Genomic DNA, 20,876 nt, shown 5'->3' with positions numbered 1-20,876 from the left:
ATTGAAGATAACATGAAGAGGTAGGGAAGAGGAAGGAAACCTGTGCTTATGACTGTGAGTGCCACAGTAAAAGGCAGCCCTACTGGCACAGGGGGACATTGTAGACACTAGGCATGGTTTTCGTTCTGCCAGCACATCCTTCCTCTGTGGAGCAAGAGGTCCCCAAATTGCTATGTGGCATCACTCTCTAAAGATAGTGCTTACTAGAGACTGGATGGATGCCATGCAAGGCTCTCTGTTCTCCAAGTGCTTGGAAAAAGTGATGCCATCTAGGTTTTGGACATTTTGCTTATTACAGCAATCATAGTAGTTATGACTGCAATTATCATCACTCACTCATTACTCATAGTACAATAAAATAACATAGTGATTTAAAATCCCCCAGCATCATATTCCTCATGACACAATGTCGTCAGGCCAAAGCTCCAGCTCCCATCCGTAATGGGTTAACTTTAATAATCAATGTAATTCTTGTAAGGTATCAATTTCCAAATCAATCTTTTTACATATTTTTTCACTTTTCTGATTTCCCTTTGCCCTCTCACCTTTGTTTCCATTTCCCTTTACTTCTTCAAAACATCCTTTTCCTTTTTACTAATTACTTTCCTTATTTTTCAAGATGTTACATATCTCCTTTCTATTTTTATTTTCAACAGGATAGATGTAGAAAGGCTATAACAAAATTATTTGCATATCACCAGTAACTAGTTTTCATTGCACTTTCATCTATTACACTATGCAACAAAATTTTGATTTTTTTTGTCTTTGGTCAGTGTGATTTCCGTATTATCTCTGCCTAGAAAGCAAAAGAAATTACCATCATTCACTTCAAACTTTGCCTTTGTAACTGTCATCCATCGCCCCAGTCCCACACTGCCCTCAGACTTTAACAAGTAGTGGAACTTGTTAGATGAAAATATACATGTTCTAATCAGAGAAAGTGTCAGTCATTTTCATGCTTCTTCACACGTCTAGATGAGCTTTGTGGCAGAAGCAATGTGAATGGCAAACTTTTTAAAATATTGTTATCCTGGTCAGGTCATAAGAGGAGTCTGAAGCAAATATTAAACATTTTTCATAACTTCTAAGCTTTAGAAAACATGAAATACCAACTGCTACCCAAGAACAAAAATAGAAAACATGAAATACCAACTGCTACCCAAGAACAAAAAAAGTGTTACACAGTGTTCTGTTTTCTTTCCTTTGTTAACTGAATTGACAATTGCTTACCAAAATTATGTATTACAATTTTCATATACTTGCCACTTACCCCTATCAGTATAAAATGTTGATGTTTTCAGAAAGGGTTAAGCAGACAAATATGTTGTAGACATATGCAACATGTATTCTCATTTCTTTTCACAAATGTACATTCCTCTCTTTCAAACAGACAATGATAAATTGATTTTTTCACAGACTGTGAAATCAAAATTTGACACCAGATTATATAACAATGTCCCTTATATGAACATACTCAATTCATATTTCAAATTTAACTGTGTGTGTAGCGTACATAACAAAACTAATAGTAAACCTATTAATACACATTTAAAAGGTCCACTTTGAAAAATAAATTTCACAAATATAAAAATAAAGATATACAAATGAACTGAAGTACTGCACACTACTAAATAAACAAATCTTACATTTACATGCAATCTCAAGACCATTTATTTGTACTAATGCCCCTCTCCCACCCTCCCTGCATAAAAATAATAATAATGATAAATAAATTTTAAAAATCATATAAACAGGGAATCAAACTCATTTCCTCTAGAACATTTTTACCTATTATAATAATTTAAAAATGCAAACCCAATTACTCTAATATATCTTACATCAAAACAATAACAATATACAAATGCTTTTTCTAAGCATTACTCTCTGCTTATCGCGGCCGCCACGAAGTCTTCCACCTGCTTCTTCACAGCCTCGACTCTCTGCGGCGTTCCATGCGTCTTTTCAAAGTCCAAGAACTTCTTGAAGATACCTCTCATCTTGCGGATCTTGAGCTTCAATCCCGTCATGCGTTCCAATATGGTCCTACAAATGAAATGAATGAAATTATTCATTTGTAAGAGGAAGAGGGAAGCTGCAAGGAGTTTTATTCATTCTCATTCCTTCACTATTTTGTTTGAGATTCCATCACTTTGAAATATCTATGCTTTTCACTCACCACCATTGCTAAAGCAATGATAAGGATATAAAAATCATGTGTGTGTGTGTGTGTGTGTGTGTATATGTGTATATGTGTGTGTATATATATATATGTATATATATATATATATATATATATATATATATATATATATATATATATATATATATATTATATATACATATATATTGGTAAATACTTATATAGATAGATAAAGGTAGGTGGGTAAGTAGGTAGGTAGGTAGGTAGGTAGGTAGGTAGGTAGGTAGGTAGGTAGGTAGATAGATAGGTCTGTCCGTCGGTAGATAGATAGATAGGTCTGTCCGTCGGTAGATAGATAGATAGGTCTGTCCGTCGGTAGATAGATAGATAGGTCTGTCCGTCGGTAGATAGATAGATAGGTCTGTCCGTCGGTAGATAGATAGATAGGTCTGTCCGTCGGTAGATAGATAGATAGGTCTGTCCGTCGGTAGATAGATAGATAGGTCTGTCCGTCGGTAGATAGATAGATAGGTCTGTCCGTCGGTAGATAGATAGATAGGTCTGTCCGTCGGTAGATAGATAGATAGGTCTGTCCGTCGGTAGATAGATAGATAGGTCTGTCCGTCGGTAGATAGATAGATAGGTCTGTCCGTCGGTAGATAGATAGATAGGTCTGTCCGTCGGTAGATAGATAGATAGGTCTGTCCGTCGGTAGATAGATAGATAGGTCTGTCCGTCGGTAGATAGATAGATAGGTCTGTCCGTCGGTAGATAGATAGATAGGTCTGTCCGTCGGTAGATAGATAGATAGGTCTGTCCGTCGGTAGATAGATAGATAGGTCTGTCCGTCGGTAGGTAGATAGATAGGTCTGTCCGTCGGTAGGTAGATAGATCAATCGGTAAATAGGTCGGTCGGTCGGTCGGTCGGTCGGTCGGTAGGTAGATAGGAAGGAAGGTAGGTAGATAAGTCAGGTAGGTAGGTAGGTAGGTAGGTAGGTAGATAGGTTGGTAAGTAGGTAGGTAGGTAGGTAGGTAGGTAGGTAGGTAGGTAGGTAGGTAGGTAGGTAGGTAGGTCGGTCGGTAGATAGGTATGTAGGTAGGTCGGTCGGTAGATAGGTCGGTTGGTCGGTAGGTAGATAGGTCGGTTGGTAGGTAGGTAGATAGGTCGGTCGGTCGGTCGGTAGGTAGATAGGTCGGTTGGTAGGTAGGTAGATAGGTCGGTCGGTCGGTAGGTAGATAGGTCGGTCGGTCGGTCGGTCGGTAGGTAGATAGATAGATAGGTCTGTCCATCGGTAGATAGATAGATAAGTCAGTCGATCGGTAGGTAGATAGGTCGGTCGGTAGGTAGATAGGTCAGTCGGTCGGTAGATAGATAGGTCGGTAGATAGGTCGGTAGGTAGGTAGGTAGGTAGGTAGGTAGGTAGGTAGATAAGTCAGTAGGTAGGAAGGAAGGAAGGAAGGAAGGAAGGAAGGAAGGAAGGAAAGAAGGAAGGAAGGAAGGTAGATAGGTCAGTAGGTAGGAAGGAAGGTAGATAGGTCAGTAGGTAGGAAGGAAGGTAGATAGGTCAGTAGGTAGGAAGGAAGGTAGATAGGTCAGTAGGTAGGAAGGAAGGTAGATAGGTCAGTAGGTAGGAAGGAAGGTAGATAGGTCAGTAGGTAGGAAGGAAGGTAGATAGGTCAGTAGGTAGGAAGGAAGGTAGATAGGTCAGTAGGTAGGAAGGAAGGTAGATAGGTCAGTAGGTAGGAAGGAAGGTAGATAGGTCAGTAGGTAGGAAGGAAGGTAGATAGGTCAGTAGGTAGGAAGGAAGGTAGATAGGTCAGTAGGTAGGAAGGAAGGTAGATAGGTCAGTAGGTAGGAAGGAAGGTAGATAGGTCAGTAGGTAGGAAGGAAGGTAGATAGGTCAGTAGGTAGGAAGGAAGGTAGATAGGTCAGTAGGTAGGAAGGAAGGTAGATAGGTCAGTAGGTAGGTAGGTAGATAGGTCAGTAGGTAGGAAGGAAGGTAGATAGGTCAGTAGGTAGGAAGGAAGGTAGATAGGTCAGTAGGTAGGAAGGAAGGTAGATAGGTCAGTAGGTAGGAAGGAAGGTAGATAGGTCAGTAGGTAGGAAGGAAGGAAGGAAGGAAGGAAAGAAGGTAGGTAGGAAGGAAGGAAGGAAAGAAGGTAGGTAGGAAGGAAGGAAGGAAAGAAGGTAGGTAGGAAGGAAGGAAGGAAAGAAGGTAGGTAGGAAGGAAGGAAGGAAAGAAGGTAGGTAGGAAGGAAGGAAGGAAAGAAGGTAGGTAGGAAGGAAGGAAGGAAAGAAAGAAGGTAGGTAGGAAGGAAGGAAAGAAGGTAGGCAGGAAGGAAGGAAAGAAGGTAGGCAGGAAGGAAGGAAAGAAGGTAGGCAGGAAGGAAGGAAAGAAGGTAGGCAGGAAGGAAGGAAAGAAGGTAGGCAGGAAGGAAGGAAAGAAGGTAGGTAGGAAGGAAGGAAGGAAAGAAAGAAGGTAGGTAGGAAGGAAGGAAGGAAAGAAGGTAGGTAGGAAGGAAGGAAGGAAAGAAAGAAGGTAGGAAGGAAGGAAGGAAGGAAAGAAGGTAGGAAGGAAGGAAGGAAGGAAGGAAAGAAAGAAGGTAGGTAGGAAGGAAGGTAGGTACGTAGGTAGGTAGGTAGGTAGGTAGGTAGGTAGGTAGATAGATAGATAGATAGGTAGGTAGATAGATAGGTAGGTAGATAGATAGATAGATAGGTAGGTAGATAGATAGATAGATAGGTAGGTAGATAGATAGGTAGGAAGGTAGATAAATAGATAGGTCAGTAGGAAGGAAGGTAGATAGATCAGTAGGTAGGTAGGAAGGAAGGTAGATTGGTCAGTAGGTAGGTAGGAAGGAAGGAAGGAAAGAAAGAAGGTAGGTAGGAAGGAAGGAAGGAAAGAAAGAAGGTAGGTAGGAAGGAAGGAAGGAAAGAAAGAAGGTAGGAAGGAAGGAAGGAAGGAAAGAAAGAAGGTAGGAAGGAAGGAAGGAAGGAAGGAAAGAAAGAAGGTAGGTAGGAAGGAAGGAAGGTAGGTAGGTACGTAGGTAGGTAGGTAGGTAGGTAGGTAGGTAGGTAGGTAGATAGATAGGTAGGTAGATAGATAGATAGGTAGGTAGATAGATAGGTAGGAAGGTAGATAAATAGATAGGTCAGTAGGAAGGAAGGTAGATAGATCAGTAGGTAGGTAGGAAGGAAGGTAGATTGGTCAGTAGGTAGATAGGAAGGAAGGAAGGTAGGTAGGTAGGTAGGTAGGTAGGTAGGTAGGTAGGTAGGTAGGTAGGTAGGTAGGTAGGTAGGTAGGTAGGTAGGTAGGTAGGTAGGTAGGTAGGTAGGTAGGTAGGTAGGTAGGTAGGTAGGTAGGTAGGTAGGTAGGTAGGAAGGTGGGAAGGAAAGAAGGTAGGTAGGTAGGAAGGAAGGAAGGAAGGAAGGAAGGTGGGAAGGAAAGAAGGTAGGAAGGAAGGAAGGAAGGAAGGTGGGAAGGAAAGAAGGTAGGAAGGAAGGAAGGAAGGGAGATAGATAGGTCGGTAGGTAGGAAGGAAGGAAGGTAGATAAATAGATAGGTCAGTAGGTAGGAAGGAAGGAAGGAAGGAAGGAAGGAAGGAAGGAAGGAAGGAAGGAAGGAAGGAAGGAAGGAAGGAAGGAAGGAAGGAAGGAAGGAAGGAAGGAAGGAAGGAAGGAAGGAAGGAAGGTAGGTAGGTAGGTAGGAAGGAAGGGAAGAAAGATAGGAATGTAGGTAGGTAGAAGGAAGGAAGAAGGAGGTAGGTGGAGAGGGAGGATAGCAAGAGAGGTGGAGAGGAGGAGAGGATAGGTAGAGGTGGTAGGTAGGTAGGATGGGAGGAGGTGGAGGAGGAGAGGATAAGAGGGGGTGGAGGGGTGGGTGAGAGGGTAGAGGTAGGTGGAGAGGAGGAGAGGATAGCAAGGGAGGTGGAGAGGAGGAGAGGATAGCAAGGGAGGTGGAGAGGAGGAGAGGATAGCAAGGGAGGTGGAGAGGAGGAGAGGATAGCAAGGGAGGTGGAGAGGAGGAGAGGATAGCAAGGGAGGTGGAGAGGAGGAGAGGATGAGAGGATAGGTGGGTGGGTGGTAGTAGGTGGGTGGGTGGGTGGGTGGGTGGGTGGGTGGGTGGGTGGGTGGGTGGGTGGGTGGGTGGGTGGGTTTGGGTGTAGGTGTGGGTGTACATGCAAATATGTGCATGCCTATATCTATCTATATACAATCTAATAAAATGTTAAAAATTACCTTGCTCCTTCAATGTCTTCATTCTTGGTCAGCAGGTCCACATAGACGTTCCAAATGTCAGTGCGTTTGGGGTAGTTGCTGAGCAGACTCTCGAACATCGTCCTTCCTCTCTCTGCCTCACCAAACTTGAACTCAAGCTGACCAAAGCGGTTGATCAGCTCCACATCTGAAATGGAATATTTGAAGAAATTCTTACTCTACTCTCCTGGATAGTTATGGAGGGCTCTAAAAAACAAAAACAAAAAAATCATGACATTAAGATCTGATTTAAAGCCAATGAAATATCGAAACCATTTTTTGAGGTACATTTTTGGGCTTTCATACCTTTTTTACTCTCTTTTCAAATCATTTCAGAAACAGTCCATTTCCCTATCCCGCAAAAATCAAAGAGAAAATGAAAAAATCACACTTACGATTCTTTTTCTCCAAGGCAACCAGAGCTCTGTCCATGTAATTTCTGGCTTCATCAAACTTTTTGTTTCTAAAGAAGAAAATTCCAGCCTTGATCCACACGTCCAGCACTTGGCCGTACTTCTTGGTCATGATGTAGTAGATCTTAGATGCCTCCTGTGAATGGGAGTAAAAGAAAAACCATGTTTAGAGTCACACTAACTATAATTAATAGACACATTAATTTCTTAATTTCTTTTAAAAAAAAGTAAGAGTCTATTAATATCTCTGTTTCCCTGATGAATCTTTGATTGGAGCAAGAGGAAATTCATTACACTTGAAATTAGTAGGAAAATAACTAATGAAATTACAGGATCCACCTGAGAGCTGAAAAAAAATTACAACCGATTCAAAGAACCTCCGCATAAAAGGTATACAAGGATTTACAAGGAAATATTGTTTCCTTCTGTAAGAAAACAAACAAAAGAACACAAACTTTCATTTCCCAAAAAATTAAACACATCAAAAGCAAATAATCTCAAAGTAAATTCTGAGAGACAGAGGATGATAAATATGAAATAATTAAAATTGACAAACAGTTCTGATTCACACTGAATATCATGCCTCAATAATTCCTATGGGAAAGATTTTTGTTAATAAATTAAAATTTATTAATAAATTCAGTAGAAAAGAAAAGTCCAAAGATTACCTTAATCTTATCATTCTCAGCATAGGCCGTAGCCATGGCAAGGTGCACCTTCTGTTCATCATTTGTGGCCAAAGCCTCACGGTACGATGCCTCCACACTGTCTGCTGTCCCATAAAGCACCTCAAGCCGCAGGATCACTGTCCAGATGTTGAGCCGCTCCTGCTCCTCACGCATGTTGATCACCTGCAGTGCACGCCGGGCAATTGCCTTGGCCTTCTCCACCTCTGCACTCTTGGATTATGTGAAGAGATGAGTAAATGTTAATGCATGCAAGCTTATGAATGTATGTATGCAATTAATGCATACATAATTATATCTATAAAAATAGTAATATCTATCTATCTATCTATCTATCTATCTATCTATCTATCTATCTCTCTCTCTCTCTCTCTCTCTTACACTCTCTCTCACACTCTCTCTTACACTCTCTCTTACACTCACTCTTACTCTGTCTCTCTCACTCTTTCTCTCTCTCACTCTCATTGTGCTCTCTCTCTCTCTCTCTCTCTCTCTCTCTCTCTCTCTCATTGTGCTCTCTCTCTCTCTCTCTCTCTCTCTCTCTCTCTCTCTCTCTTACACTCTCTCTTACACTCTCTCTTACACTCTCTCTTACACTCTTTCTCTCTCTCTTTCTCTCTCTCACTCTTTCTCTCTCTCACTCTTTCTCTCTCTCACTCTTTCTCTCTCTCACTCTTTCTCTCTCTCACTCTTTCTCTCTCTCACTCTTTCTCTCTCTCTCTCTCTCTCTCTCTCTCTCTCTCTCTCTCTCTCTCTCTCTCTCTCTCTCTCTCTCTCTCTCTCTCTCTCTCTCTCTCTCTCTCTCTCTCTCTCTCTCTTACTCTGTCTCTCTTACTCTGTCTCTCTTACTCTGTCTCTCTTACTCTGTCTCTCTTACTCTGTCTCTCTTACTCTGTCTCTCTTACTCTGTCTCTCTTACTCTGTCTCTCTTACTCTGTCTCTCTTACTCTGTCTCTCTTACTCTGTCTCTCTTACTCTGTCTCTCTTACTCTGTCTCTCTTACTCTGTCTCTCTTACTCTGTCTCTCTTACTCTGTCTCTCTTACTCTGTCTCTCTCACTCTTTCTCTCTCTCACTCTTTCTCTCTCTCACTCTCATTGTGCTCTATTTCTCTCTCTCTCTCTCTCTCTCTCTCTCTCTCTCTCTCTCTCTCTCTCTCTCTCTCTCTCTCTCTCTCTCTCTCTCTCTCTCTCTCTCTCAGTCTTGCTAGCTCGCTCTCTCTCGCTTTTGTTCTCAGTCTCTTGCTCTTGCTCGCTCTCTGTTCATTTTTATACATCTCTTTATTCATCCATTTATATATATATATATATATATATATATTATATATATATATATATATATATATATATATATATATATATATATATATATATATATATATATATATATATATGTGCTTATTGATGCATTTATCTATATAGCTATTTGTCACAATCCATCCTCCCCTAAAACTTCTGTATTAACATTACCAAAAATAATAACAGAAGTGAACATGGAATTCACTTTATTTTTTAATTCAAAGTTGATGTAATTTTCATTGTTGTATGTTTGATTTCAATGGATTAGTCTACTTAGTGATCATATTACCAGCTTATGCATGCATCAAGCAAGAGTGTCCTTTATGTGCACTCATCCAGATGCACTATGGTGTCTTTCTCTCTTTTCAAAATAGAACCTAACTGAATGATAACCAATCAGTGACTGTGCCTTTCATTTCAGAGAGGCGCCGGAAGTTTGAACAGCATGGATCTGACTCACAAAGGTTGATCCAGATGTTTGCTATATGTAACATATTAATTATTCTAACACTGCTGAAGAATACTTTCTCCAATTTGGGGAATATTGTTAGTACCATTAATGTCAACTGTGAAACTTATCTGTACAAACAGGTCTTGGCCTACTGTCAATGTCAATTAGTAACTGTCATTTATCATTTGCAATCACTAACAAATGCAATATCTATGCAATATCTATGCCCTTAGCAAGAGATATATAGTCTAACAATGGCAACAAAAGTAATATCAATACTAGTAGATCCTTACCTCTAAATGGAAGCTTATAAACTGGATCCAAATTGCTGAGGAGTTTGGACTCGTCTGCAAGAGCTCTTCATAGTCCATTGCAGTCTGTGGCAGCCGATCCTTATCCAGCCTTGCACGCTCAAGTTCATGCAATCGCTGCTCCTCCTGCTTGGCCATGGCCTCACGCTCTGCCTTTGTCATTTTCTTGGTTTTCTTTTTCTGTGATGATAAAGGGATACCTTTACTTAAAGGAAACATTTTTTCATAAATATAGTTTAGTTAACCAAAACCATGCACTGTACTGAAACAAACATTGCAAACGCAAATCCAAGTTAGATTACAATTACCTTTGCCTCATCCTCCTCTTCCTCTTCACTTTCACTGGACTGCCCCTTGTCTGCAAAAGAGTCTGGGACATCCCAAACAAAGCCAGTCCCTACAGAAAGGCACTGCTTCTTGCTTGCTGATCCAAAGCCTCTCAGATCTGCTTCTCCTGCTGCTTCTATGTCACTGTCTGATTTTACCTCTTCTTTAATCTCTATGTTTTCGGTATCCTCCTTGCATTTCTTTTTCTTTTTCTTTTCTGTTCCCTCTTTCTTCTTTGTGGTCTCTGTATCCATGTCACATTCCTCTTCATTTTCTATAGTCTCTGCATCTTTCTTACGTTTCTTTCCTTTTTTCTTCTCAGTTTTCTCTACCTTGTTTGTGGTGACTGTGGTCTCTGTTGCCTTCATATTTTTCTTTACCTTTTTCTTCACAGTTTTCTCTTCCTCCTCTGCTATGTCTGTGGTCTCAACAGCCTTCTTGTTTTTCTTTCCTTTCTTCTTAGTTCCCTCTTCCTCATCTGTGGTCTCTGCTTCCTTCTCCTTCTTGATTTTCTTTGCAGCCTGTGCTTTCCACTGATTCTCTATCTCCTCTCTTCGCTTGGCCTTCTTATAATCAACTAGTAAACTGGCATACTTTTCTGCAACTTCTTCTACATCACTTTCAATATCTTCTACAGCTTCCTTGGTTTCACTTGCATTCTCAGACAACTGCCATGAGGGTCCATCTGACAGTAGTTTGTGTTCCTTCTCTTTGCATTCAAATTTTCTCAAAACACCCAGAACAATATCACCATCAACATGCACAATATTAACTCTGTGCTCCTCTCCTACTTTATAATTAATGTGTTTAGTTTCAATATTCAATTCATTTTCCAATGGAGGCAAATAGGTTACAAGACCAACATCTCTTGATATTAGCATAACTTTAATGAAGTTCTCTTGTACTTGAAGTATTTTACACTTGGCCCTCCTTCCAGCAGCAACTTTGGGAGTATTTGAAGTCTGTAACTCTTTTACAACAATAGGCAGCGAAGAAAGATCAACAGACTTATCCTCAAATTTCACATTAATCACAGATGCATATAACTTCTGGCCAACAACAACATTTGTATATGGTCCTCGGTGGTCATTGGGAATGAAACCCTGAATTTGGCTCTTATTCAGCTTTACTTGAAGACCTGAGTCTTTGACCTTTGTGACTGTAACCCCCAGTTTCCTACCAATTTGGAGTTTGGCTAACTGTCTGTCAATAGAACTTCCTCTTCTCATAATGAGGTCTTTGACCATTTTTAAGTTTAGTATGCAGCTGTATAATGGCTGAATGCTATGCTGGGCTGCTTTCCTTTGGACATTTCTAGTATGCAGGCAGGAGAGGACCTGGTGTCCCTTACTATTAAGGCCCTCTGACTCCACCCATAGAGTCTGACCTGGATGCAATCCCACACTTCTGCAGTCAATATGCTGACTTTCATCCCCTAATTTCTTAGAACGAATTATATGTTGTTGTCCACCTTCACCCACTGGAATCTTGATGAGTGCCCCATAAGTATATACTTTCAGCACAACAGCTGGATATGTCGCCGACCTTACAAACCCCCCTTGCTGCTCTGGGGTACTGATGTTAATCCAGTTGTGCACGCTAGCCTTTAACGACAGTGTGATGATTTCTTCCTCTATGGAAAAGACAACTGCATCCTTCACCTCATCTCCTTCCCTGAGTAGGGCCTTCACAATGCCACACTTGGAGATATCATCTAACAAGTGGTTAACAGGAAGCTGTGCATCTACTCCCTCCTTGGTCAGTGTCACAATGATCACTTTCTCCTGGATTTCCTTGATGACACCACTGACCTTCTGCCGCATATCCACGATTTTTGTCCGGGGTTTCTTTTCCCCTGGCACCGAGTCACCATCAATGCGCAGGGTCAGTGTCATATTCCTTTTCTCAGGCACGACTTTGGTTATGCAGAATTTGACAACCTGACCCAAACTGAAGAGTGCATCCAGGGTAGTCACCTTCCTTGAGGTGGACAAGCTCTTGGGTACAAAGCCCTTCACATCATTGTACAAAGCCACCACAAGGCCTGATTGGTTGATGCGCACAATGCATCCCTCTGACATCGTGCCCACTAGGCTCGGGTCATATTCAGAAATAATCGGGTATGGTGAGTTGACCAGGAGCTTCTTACTTGTGAGTTTGAGAATCTTCTTCTCAGGCATCACATACAGCACACGGCAGTTCAACACAGAACCTATGGGATATTTCTTCTCTGGATTCTTTATTTGCGTGTCTGTTAGCATCATGAACGAAATGTGTCCAGTGACTGTCTTACTGATGGCTACTTCTGCCCCATGGTCATTGTAGCTTTTAACAGTTGCTTTCACTTGTGCACCCACTTCCACCTCGTTGTAACTAAGTAACTGACAAGCAAGAAAGAGACGGAAATTGGTTAGCTTCTGATTTTAAATAATTTGTAAACATCAGATTTTACACAAGAAAACTACAAAACATACACTGTACTTCAACATTTACAACTAGTGGTTCCACATTTCAAGTGTTAACTCCTCAAGCCACCTTCACTGACCATATATGTAAATTTCACAGTCAGCCAAGTCTATCACTACACCCATCAACCCAACCCATCCCCTGTCCCCTTCACTTCAAATCCCACTTCTCCCTTTATGCAGTCACCTCCTGGCTTAACTGAGATTGTTTTCTATTGTATGTCATGCATGCTTAAATAAATACTTGATGCATTAGTCCATAAATTATGATTAATATGTTTCACTGCATTATTTTTGTTTAATTTACATGTTCTTGTAGGTCTTTCCTATTTTCTTTCATAAACACAGGTTAACTTTTTAAACTTTGATGCTCCACTGTTTGGTAACAATTTGGCATACCTATTTAAGACAATTTGCCTGACAAGTTCCATTTGTATAATCAAACCCTTCAAATAATAAAGAACATATTAACCATTGTATAAAACTGGAGGTGGAGGGAAAGGACAGGATAAGGAATTATAATATTCAGGTGTAAACTCTTAAACCCCTGCATAACATGATTGTGCTGCACTTGGGCCTGTATGTTCAGTCCTATTTGTTACAATTGTGCAAAGGCTGTCAAACACTGGAAATTTTCTGGTCATAGCCACCATATCAGCCCCATATTCCAGTGCCCCAACAGGCCCTCCTAAACTCCTCACTAAAAATCAATATTAAAAAATTCCTGATCTCTTTCTCTTCCTAAATCCTTTCTCCTTATTATAGAAAAGTAATAAGAGGATTCACTCAACTCACCTGCTGTTCAAGCACTGACTTCTGCAAGGAGACAATAAACATCTGATCCATGTATGAGTACTTGAGAATCCTGCATATCAACTTGCGACCTACAGGAAATATCTTCTTCATCTGCTTGGGAGGTCTGTTGCCATCTGTGAGGCGGTTCCAGGGACAATAACCACGATTATTTTTGTTCAGCTTGACAGAAAGACCAACCGTTCTCGCCTCGTAGACCACAGCATTTTGGATGATTTCTCCTTCTTTGAAGTCGAGCAAGAATCTTTCATTTGAGCTGTGGAGGGAGCAAATTAGTCATCCAGGAGCTAAAAAATGGAAGAGGACAAGAAAAAGTGAAAAGATAAGTATAAAACAGAAAGTGAAAAGAAAAGGAGGAACAGGAGAAACATCAGGACTTGTAGGATGTGGAAAAAAGTAAAAAAAGAGGAAGATGATAAAAATTAATAAGGGGGGGGAGAGAGAGGGGGAAAAGAAAAAGTGGAGGAGGAGAAGGTTTACATAGAAAATTTGGAGGAAGAGAAAATGCAATACAAAGAAAAGTGTAATGTATAAATAGAAAAAAATAAAATAAAATAAATAATGAACAATGAATATATCTAATTTACTCAACAAATGTACATATTGTTATATTCTGCATTGACATGATTGGCATAAATCACTAACGACTTACCCTCCTGAAAAAATATTCTTCTGCAGGGTGAAGTGTACCACTTTATTCATAGATGAGGTGTACAGTACCCTGGCCCTTACTTGCATGCCTTCTTGATACTGTTGGATGATGTCAAAAGGGTTCTTGAGGTGGATGCGGTTCACAACGCCATCATACTCTGCCAGGATGACGTTCAGCCCAAAATCTTCCACCTTGAGGGGGTAAATTGGGGGGATGAGATGAGTGTTACATGCTGGTAAGACAATTCTACCCCTATTCAGCTAGGAATTCCCTTTACAATAAATCATAACAACAGTTGTCATGTTGGTATAACAATTTGCATTGTAATGTGCATACCTTGTGAGGTGTATGCTATGATGACAGTTGTAACCATGTTCATAAAGGTCCTGCCTAACAAATATCTGGTACAGCTCTTACACAAAGGGTCAATAACAAAATATATGGTACAGCTCTTACACAGAGTCTAGAGCACAGAGGCAAACTCATTTATATCTAGTTTTTAATAAAATGAGAGATTTAACTTCCTAAAAACTGCACATATCTACCAAATATTCATCAATTTCAACAAGCAAGTTGCTAGTGCTGATGACAGTGCAATCATATGGTTGACAAAGTGAAAATTTATCTAGTCACACCATGTGATGTTACATCAAGTCATGGGAATATTTCACTCCTGCCTGATAACATTCACATCATGATCTATCCCTCAAATAATACATTTTTAACATTGTCACGTATGTATACAATCATAGGAGTTTCATTTCTACACACACATATTTGTTCACTTAAGAAAATGATGTAAACAAATATAAAATCCTCCTATCATCACCCCATAAAGCAAGTGGGGTTCAGAGGCACATCACACCAGGAGATATTTTGTGTGTGTGTGTGTGTGTGTGTGTGTGTGTGTGTGTGTGTGTGTGTGTGTGTGTGTGTGTGTGTGTGTGTGTGTGTGTGTGTGTGTGTGTGTGTGTGTGTGTGTGTGTGTGTGTGTGTGTGTGTGTGTGTGTGTGTGTGTGTGTGTGTGTGTGTGTGTGTGTGTGTGTGTGTGTGTGTGTGTGTGTGTGTGTGTGTGTGTGTGTGTGTGTGTGTGAGAAAATATGTCTGCTACTCATTTCACATTACTCATTACCTGCTACAGCCTACCAAAGTCATTAAGTGGCTGAGAATCTACCAAGTTATGGGAGTGGTCAAAAGGTTGGAGGTTACTTTACTGCTGTAGCAGAAAACACAGGACCCTTGCTTATCCATTGATTTTACACTACATATTTTTCCATAAATATTGGGTACCACAAGTTGACCAAGTCAAATATATTTTAGACCAACTAGGAAAGTGGAGATTTCAGTAATAGCAAAACAACTTCCAAGAGGGTAGCAAGTTTATAGTCATGATTCTATATATCTGTAGGGTATACCATAAGACTTTGAGATCATTTATCATTTAAACCATAGTCAGAGAGAAAATCTCTTGTACATAACACAAATGGTTGTGTTAAATGAACTAAGTACAAGTTCACATAAAAAGAAGATTACTGCCAAGTCAAAGTAAACAGCAAGGCAAACCAAAAAGACTAAGACAGCATCTATGAAAATACCTTAGAGATGGCAGTATCAACAGCTGTTCCGGGGATCATGAGTGACATGTTGGTGGTGGAAGTGATGGGCAGCGTGGCATCACTTAGAGCCTCTGGATCAGCAGATAACACTACATTCCAGTGGCCCTTCTCCTGATCACCCTTGATCTTGGTCACCATGCACCGCAACACACTTCCGACACCTACAATATCTGTGAAGAGGGGAGGGGAAGATAAAATGAAGTTCTGGTAGTTCTGACCAGCAGGAGGGTGATATGCATGGATTGAATAACTCTGTGGTGACTCTGTGGTTGAGGTAAGCTTAATCATTATGTGCCTTGAATAGTACATCAGTACATAGTACATTACTTTGATGAACTCCAAGGGGAGCATGATAATATATGTGCTTATATGAGACAAGGTTACAGAGTAAGATGCAGCATTAACAGTTCATGAAGAAGAGGGAGAAGGGAGGAGGAGGTGTTTAGACACCTAGCCACTCTAACAATACTGTAAAAGTGTCTCACCTGCACCCTGTGCTGCCGTATGAGGCAAGAAAGCCCCTCTTATACTGGCAATGCCTGTATCCATGATGAAGCCTTTGTCCTCTACACTAGACACAGCACATGGCAGCACATAGCCCACTTCCAAGAGCGGGGCATTTAGTGATGAATTCACATCTTGTGGCATCAGGGAGAGGTTTACTGGAAAAAGAAGTGGTAATCTGTTAAAAACTTTGTATGCATTTGAATTACAGAAAGTCTTCAATCTACAAATATTGTAAGACTTATATACCAACCCTACCAGTTCAATCTTTTTTTTTCTAATTTCAACATTTTCTGCTCTTTCTCTTTGTCATTTACAATAATAATTTTTAAAAATCTACCACCATCTAATGAAAAAAAAATCAAATCTTCCCATTTTCATTCCACAAGGGACAAATATCAATTACTGTTCCTTTCTACCTCTATCCTCAGAAGAGAAATATTTATCCAGTTTCTTATTCTCCTTAATTCCTTATGAAAGAAAATCCACTCAACTCAACCAATTAGACTTCTGCCATTTGTCTATTAGATAAATCAGAATGAAAGAATGAAAGAAATTTCTTGAGTTGCTTGGTGGATGGATCTGTTTTGTTTATTTTCATATATACTTGTTATTATACTGGCATTTGAAATATACAAGAAATATGTATTCAATCTAGTATGGTCTTGCAATGTTTGATTGCAAAACAATATGCAGTGATGTAGAAAAACCTAACTGAGCATTTGGGGATTCCCAGGAATGGGGTGGAGCAAATTGGTTGGCAACCCTGTATGTAGTAGTGTTTTGCAAGTAAAAAGCAAAGACACCATTCCCCTGTCTACAGACAACTTTAAGCCAGTGGAAATGACAGCTTTTTACATTCCTGTTAATATGCTATTCTATTTCATTCCCTGCAGAAAAATACCACATCTACCTTTCTTCCAAGTACCCATGTCCTCAATGCTGGTCACAGAGGTTATCACATATTGCCCTGGCCAGTACAGGTCTTGCAGTGCCTTCACCTCTTCATCTTGGTCATCACCATCTGCCATCTGTAGGTGGGATTGCCAGAAGGAACTTTAGAATAGGCAATGAGAAATTTATAATGTTAAGCTTGAAGTTGTTTTGATAAGTGGTGGTGTTGAAGCTAGGATGAAGATGATGAAAGTCATGGCATCAATTCATATATTCCATACCAAATTAAATAAACAGTACATCAAAATTTTAAATAATACATTATCATATTCTAACATTCATGAGAATATTAATACATAAACTAACCTTCTTCAAAAGCTCTGTGTACGCTTTGCTAATCCTTGTGAGTGGCACAGTGCCAGAGAGAAGGTGGGGAAGACTGATCCTCAGCTCGTAATCGCGCACTTCTTGTATACATCCCAAGATAGTCTGACCTTCCGTGATGTTCTGTGCAGATGACAATATATGAATATATGATATATATAAATATTTTTCTAGATTTCTAGAATTTTCAAAATAATTAATAAATACATTCAAACATCTTTTAATCCTTGGACTGAATCTTATAATCTGTCATTATATTCATATGTAAGCCTACAAAGTTCTAAAATACATCAAATACTTTCTTTCTTTCTTACCTCATACAATAATGGAACATGCTGTACATCTGCTAATCTTTTATGTTCAACTCTAAGTTTCTTGAGACTAAGTTCCCCCTTACTGCTACTCTTGAGCTTTCTCTTCTTGTTTTGGCTTTTGTCAAGGAATGGTTTTACCTGTGGGAAAATACAATTCATATGAGGAGAGATCTCTAAATGTCGTTCTTCTACTTCACTAAAAACAAGGATTTATGTGACTTGTATGGACAAATGAAAATGAAAAAATAACATCATATTCTTATTATATTCACATGCAATTTTTATCTGTGAATGAAAAGGCAAAAATAATCACATGATATCCAAATATCAGATGGCAATTTTAGATATAAAAAAAAACAATAAATAACATATATACCATATTTGAACCAAAATACTTTACCAAGATAAAGACAATAAACTTACCGAGAACAAATCTCGCTCTTTTCCTGGGACTCCCATCTTGTGCTAATCTTGTCTTGTGCTAAGTTGAAATAAAAAATACACAATTTTCAGTCCTATTTCTTTTCTACATACTTTTAAATCTGCATAAAAATATGAATAATCTAAAATAAAAAATAAACATAGTAGTTACCAGAAACAACAATGGTTCCACATAATGGTTTTGTCATAGAGGAAAAAAAGAAGTGCAAATTCATAATATTTTCCCCTATCCTGAGAGTTTGCATCAAAATATTAATCTTACACATTCTGTTGCCTGCTCCCAATAATAAGAATACAAACAAATAACTACAACAGAAAAGTAATCTTATTTATACAATGGAAGGAAAACAGATGCGTGAATAAATTCACATCTATTTACATGTAAACTATATCATGAAACTCGTACACTATTTTCAAATCACTCTCAGTACTAAAAATAGAGAATCTACTTGTACATTTCAAAATCTATAGGTGTGAAAATTAACAGGGAAATCAAAGGGCTAAAAGAAAAATCATAAATTACATAAAATAACACACAAATATGCTGACACACAGAATCAGTTACTCTACAAGTATGAATGAAAATTAGCAAAGCCAGGGGGGCACAAGGAGTTATGAGCCCCACTTTCATGTTTGTGAATAGTCAACTTAACCCATTAAGGAACAGGGTGGTTTTAGATCTGCCTGGACATTACACAGGGGTATTTCAAAATCTACAGGCCTAGTGCCACGGGCTATTTGGCCACTGAGGCAGCGGCCAGGCACTATGTCCTTGACCACTCGACATGGTCCTCATACAAAGAGCCATGACATATAACATATCATCCATCGTTAAGGAGTTAAGATCTAATAATGAACAGTTCACCAATGACTGAGCATAAGACTTTGGTCAACAATTCAGTCTCCCCAAGAAGTGCAGCCCCCCCTCTCTGCCTTGCACAAGAAATAGGCATATCTAAATACAGCATTCATCATTACTAAAAGTCAAGTGATAACCATTTTTCTATATGGCAAAACAGAGCCAGGCCCATTAACTGTTATCTACAAAAAATGTTTTACAGTTTTACAGGCCATGTTCTACATTTCAGTAAACATCAAGCATGTCATTTTGGTTACTCAACATATTCTTCCATCCACTTCAACCCTCTGCCTTAGCCTTTCTTTAAAAAAAAACATACTAGATATATAGGACCATGTTTGATATACCTGAAAAGGAATCATTAGTACCACATTCCAAGATTAATATTAAGAAACAAGGAAATAGTCAAAATTGTCCATCCATTAACCCAATGGCGTCAGTGCACATAATGACCAAACTTGCAATCAAACCGGACACAAGTGGCAACTTTTAAAAATTAGAGGGACGGGGAAAATGTTTTCTCTGCCCTCCAAGCAGCATGGGCTACCCTAACTGATATGTTCACAAAACAAGGGTATAAGCTGATTTTAGAACCCTGTAGCTCTGAAGCTAATGCCGTTAGAGCCATAATACCTCAACTGTGAGTAGATGCCGATGTTGCATCACAAAAGCATTGACACTGTGTTATGCACTTTTCACTGCGTCACACATATACGTGATCAAAGTCATCTGCACATGAATTTGTCACTGATGGACTGTTTATAATGTTTACTGTCCATTTCATTAGCAATATTAACTTCAATATCTGGATATGCCATGAGGTATTCCCTGTAATTTGCATCATAAGCATTCGTAACATACTAATTACACAAAAAAAATATGCCAATATCATGTAAATAATGACTCATATGCAATCTCTCATGACTTCACCCCAAAAACTTTCCTAATTAGGAAACTATATCAAGGTTCCATGTCAACTGATGGTTGCCATGGTAATGGTGCATCATCAAGTATCACCAACTAGCAATGTCAAGCAAAAGCTGTGGATATAAGCAAAAAACTCAGTACCCAATAAACAGAATGAAATCAAATTTAATGGAAAGACCCATAATTCCTAATATTAAGATAAAAAGGAATCAATTTTGATGTATTTTCTATATAATTACCATCATCTTAGGTGCTTTACTTTCAGTAGTTTGGGAAAGCTATCACCCACAAAGCAAACACCATAAAGAAAGAATAGATGAATACTCTGACATTTTCTATCTATGACATTTTTGTCTTAAACTCCAAATAACAAAAATAATATATATCATAAATATCGTCTCTATAGCTTTAACTCATTTGCACCAGTTGACGTGCTATCACAGGGTCGAAAAATATCCCCAAACCCGGGTGACATCCTGAGACCATGCATTTTCTGGCCGAGTCTCGGGCGGGCCAATGTGACGTGCTGAAACGTCAGCAATAGATCGCTAGAATGTTATCAAATATAATAATTTTACATAATTTCTTTCACTCTGTTACTTTAGTTTAGGTGTTTGAATGTCATAAAATGAGATATAACATTAAAAAAGGTTAACAAACATCCTTCACTTATATTCTTGCAAGAGCTTGGACTAATTCCATATTTCTCAACAAATCTAAATAGGAATACAATAATTTATACAGGAATGACTGAAGTGGCATCTGGCATCCACATCAAAATGACACACTGCATGCATTTTTCAAAATTTCAAGCAATCTGGCTCTGACCACATTGTGAGATAAAGTGGTTGTTCAGAGTCTAGCTGAAATGTAGCCGCGGTCATGGTAAATCTAACGTTTCCATCCAGCATCATCAGGATATCCTCTTGCTGTGATCAAAATTTCTAATGATTTTAAAAGTCAACGGCAGGAGAAGGGTATGTGACAAGGAATCCTCAGGAAGAGTTTCTGTCACTATAACTAGTCAATACAGGAAATATTGCTACTTTTATATTTATATATATATATATATATATATATATATATATATATATAAAACATCATGTCCTGTGATGTTATTCATA

General features: G+C 39.2%; 1 protein-coding gene across 2 annotated transcripts in view; it reads right to left on the bottom strand.

Annotated features, from left to right (window-relative positions):
* Positions 1 to 1,324: 1,324 nt before the first annotated feature.
* Positions 1,325 to 20,876, bottom strand: part of Rrp5 (Ribosomal RNA Processing 5) — a 20,184-nt gene continuing 632 nt past the window's right edge. For both annotated transcript variants that reach the window (XM_043006648.2, XM_043006658.2), the window contains exons 2-15: positions 17,949 to 18,006; positions 17,526 to 17,663; positions 17,194 to 17,334; positions 16,847 to 16,964; positions 15,915 to 16,091; positions 15,409 to 15,599; positions 13,814 to 14,004; positions 13,144 to 13,417; positions 9,865 to 12,264; positions 9,539 to 9,736; positions 7,480 to 7,710; positions 6,794 to 6,947; positions 6,381 to 6,546; positions 1,325 to 2,043 (exon numbers count right to left, since the gene is read on the bottom strand). In XM_043006648.2, the coding sequence (XP_042862582.2) occupies positions 1,878 to 2,043; positions 6,381 to 6,546; positions 6,794 to 6,947; positions 7,480 to 7,710; positions 9,539 to 9,736; positions 9,865 to 12,264; positions 13,144 to 13,417; positions 13,814 to 14,004; positions 15,409 to 15,599; positions 15,915 to 16,091; positions 16,847 to 16,964; positions 17,194 to 17,334; positions 17,526 to 17,663; positions 17,949 to 17,984 (4,581 nt within the window). In that variant the 5' untranslated portion in view covers positions 17,985 to 18,006 and the 3' untranslated portion in view covers positions 1,325 to 1,877. The remainder of the gene's footprint in view (positions 2,044 to 6,380; positions 6,547 to 6,793; positions 6,948 to 7,479; positions 7,711 to 9,538; positions 9,737 to 9,864; positions 12,265 to 13,143; positions 13,418 to 13,813; positions 14,005 to 15,408; positions 15,600 to 15,914; positions 16,092 to 16,846; positions 16,965 to 17,193; positions 17,335 to 17,525; positions 17,664 to 17,948; positions 18,007 to 20,876) is intronic.

This window comes from Penaeus japonicus, unplaced genomic scaffold, assembly GCF_977035675.1.
Source record: "Penaeus japonicus unplaced genomic scaffold, GWHDUDI00000001_assembly GWHDUDI00000001, whole genome shotgun sequence".
Classification (NCBI taxonomy): domain Eukaryota; kingdom Metazoa; phylum Arthropoda; class Malacostraca; order Decapoda; family Penaeidae; genus Penaeus; species Penaeus japonicus.
Note: the sequence above shows the minus strand (reverse complement) of the source record. Positions and strands in the feature narration are given on the sequence as shown.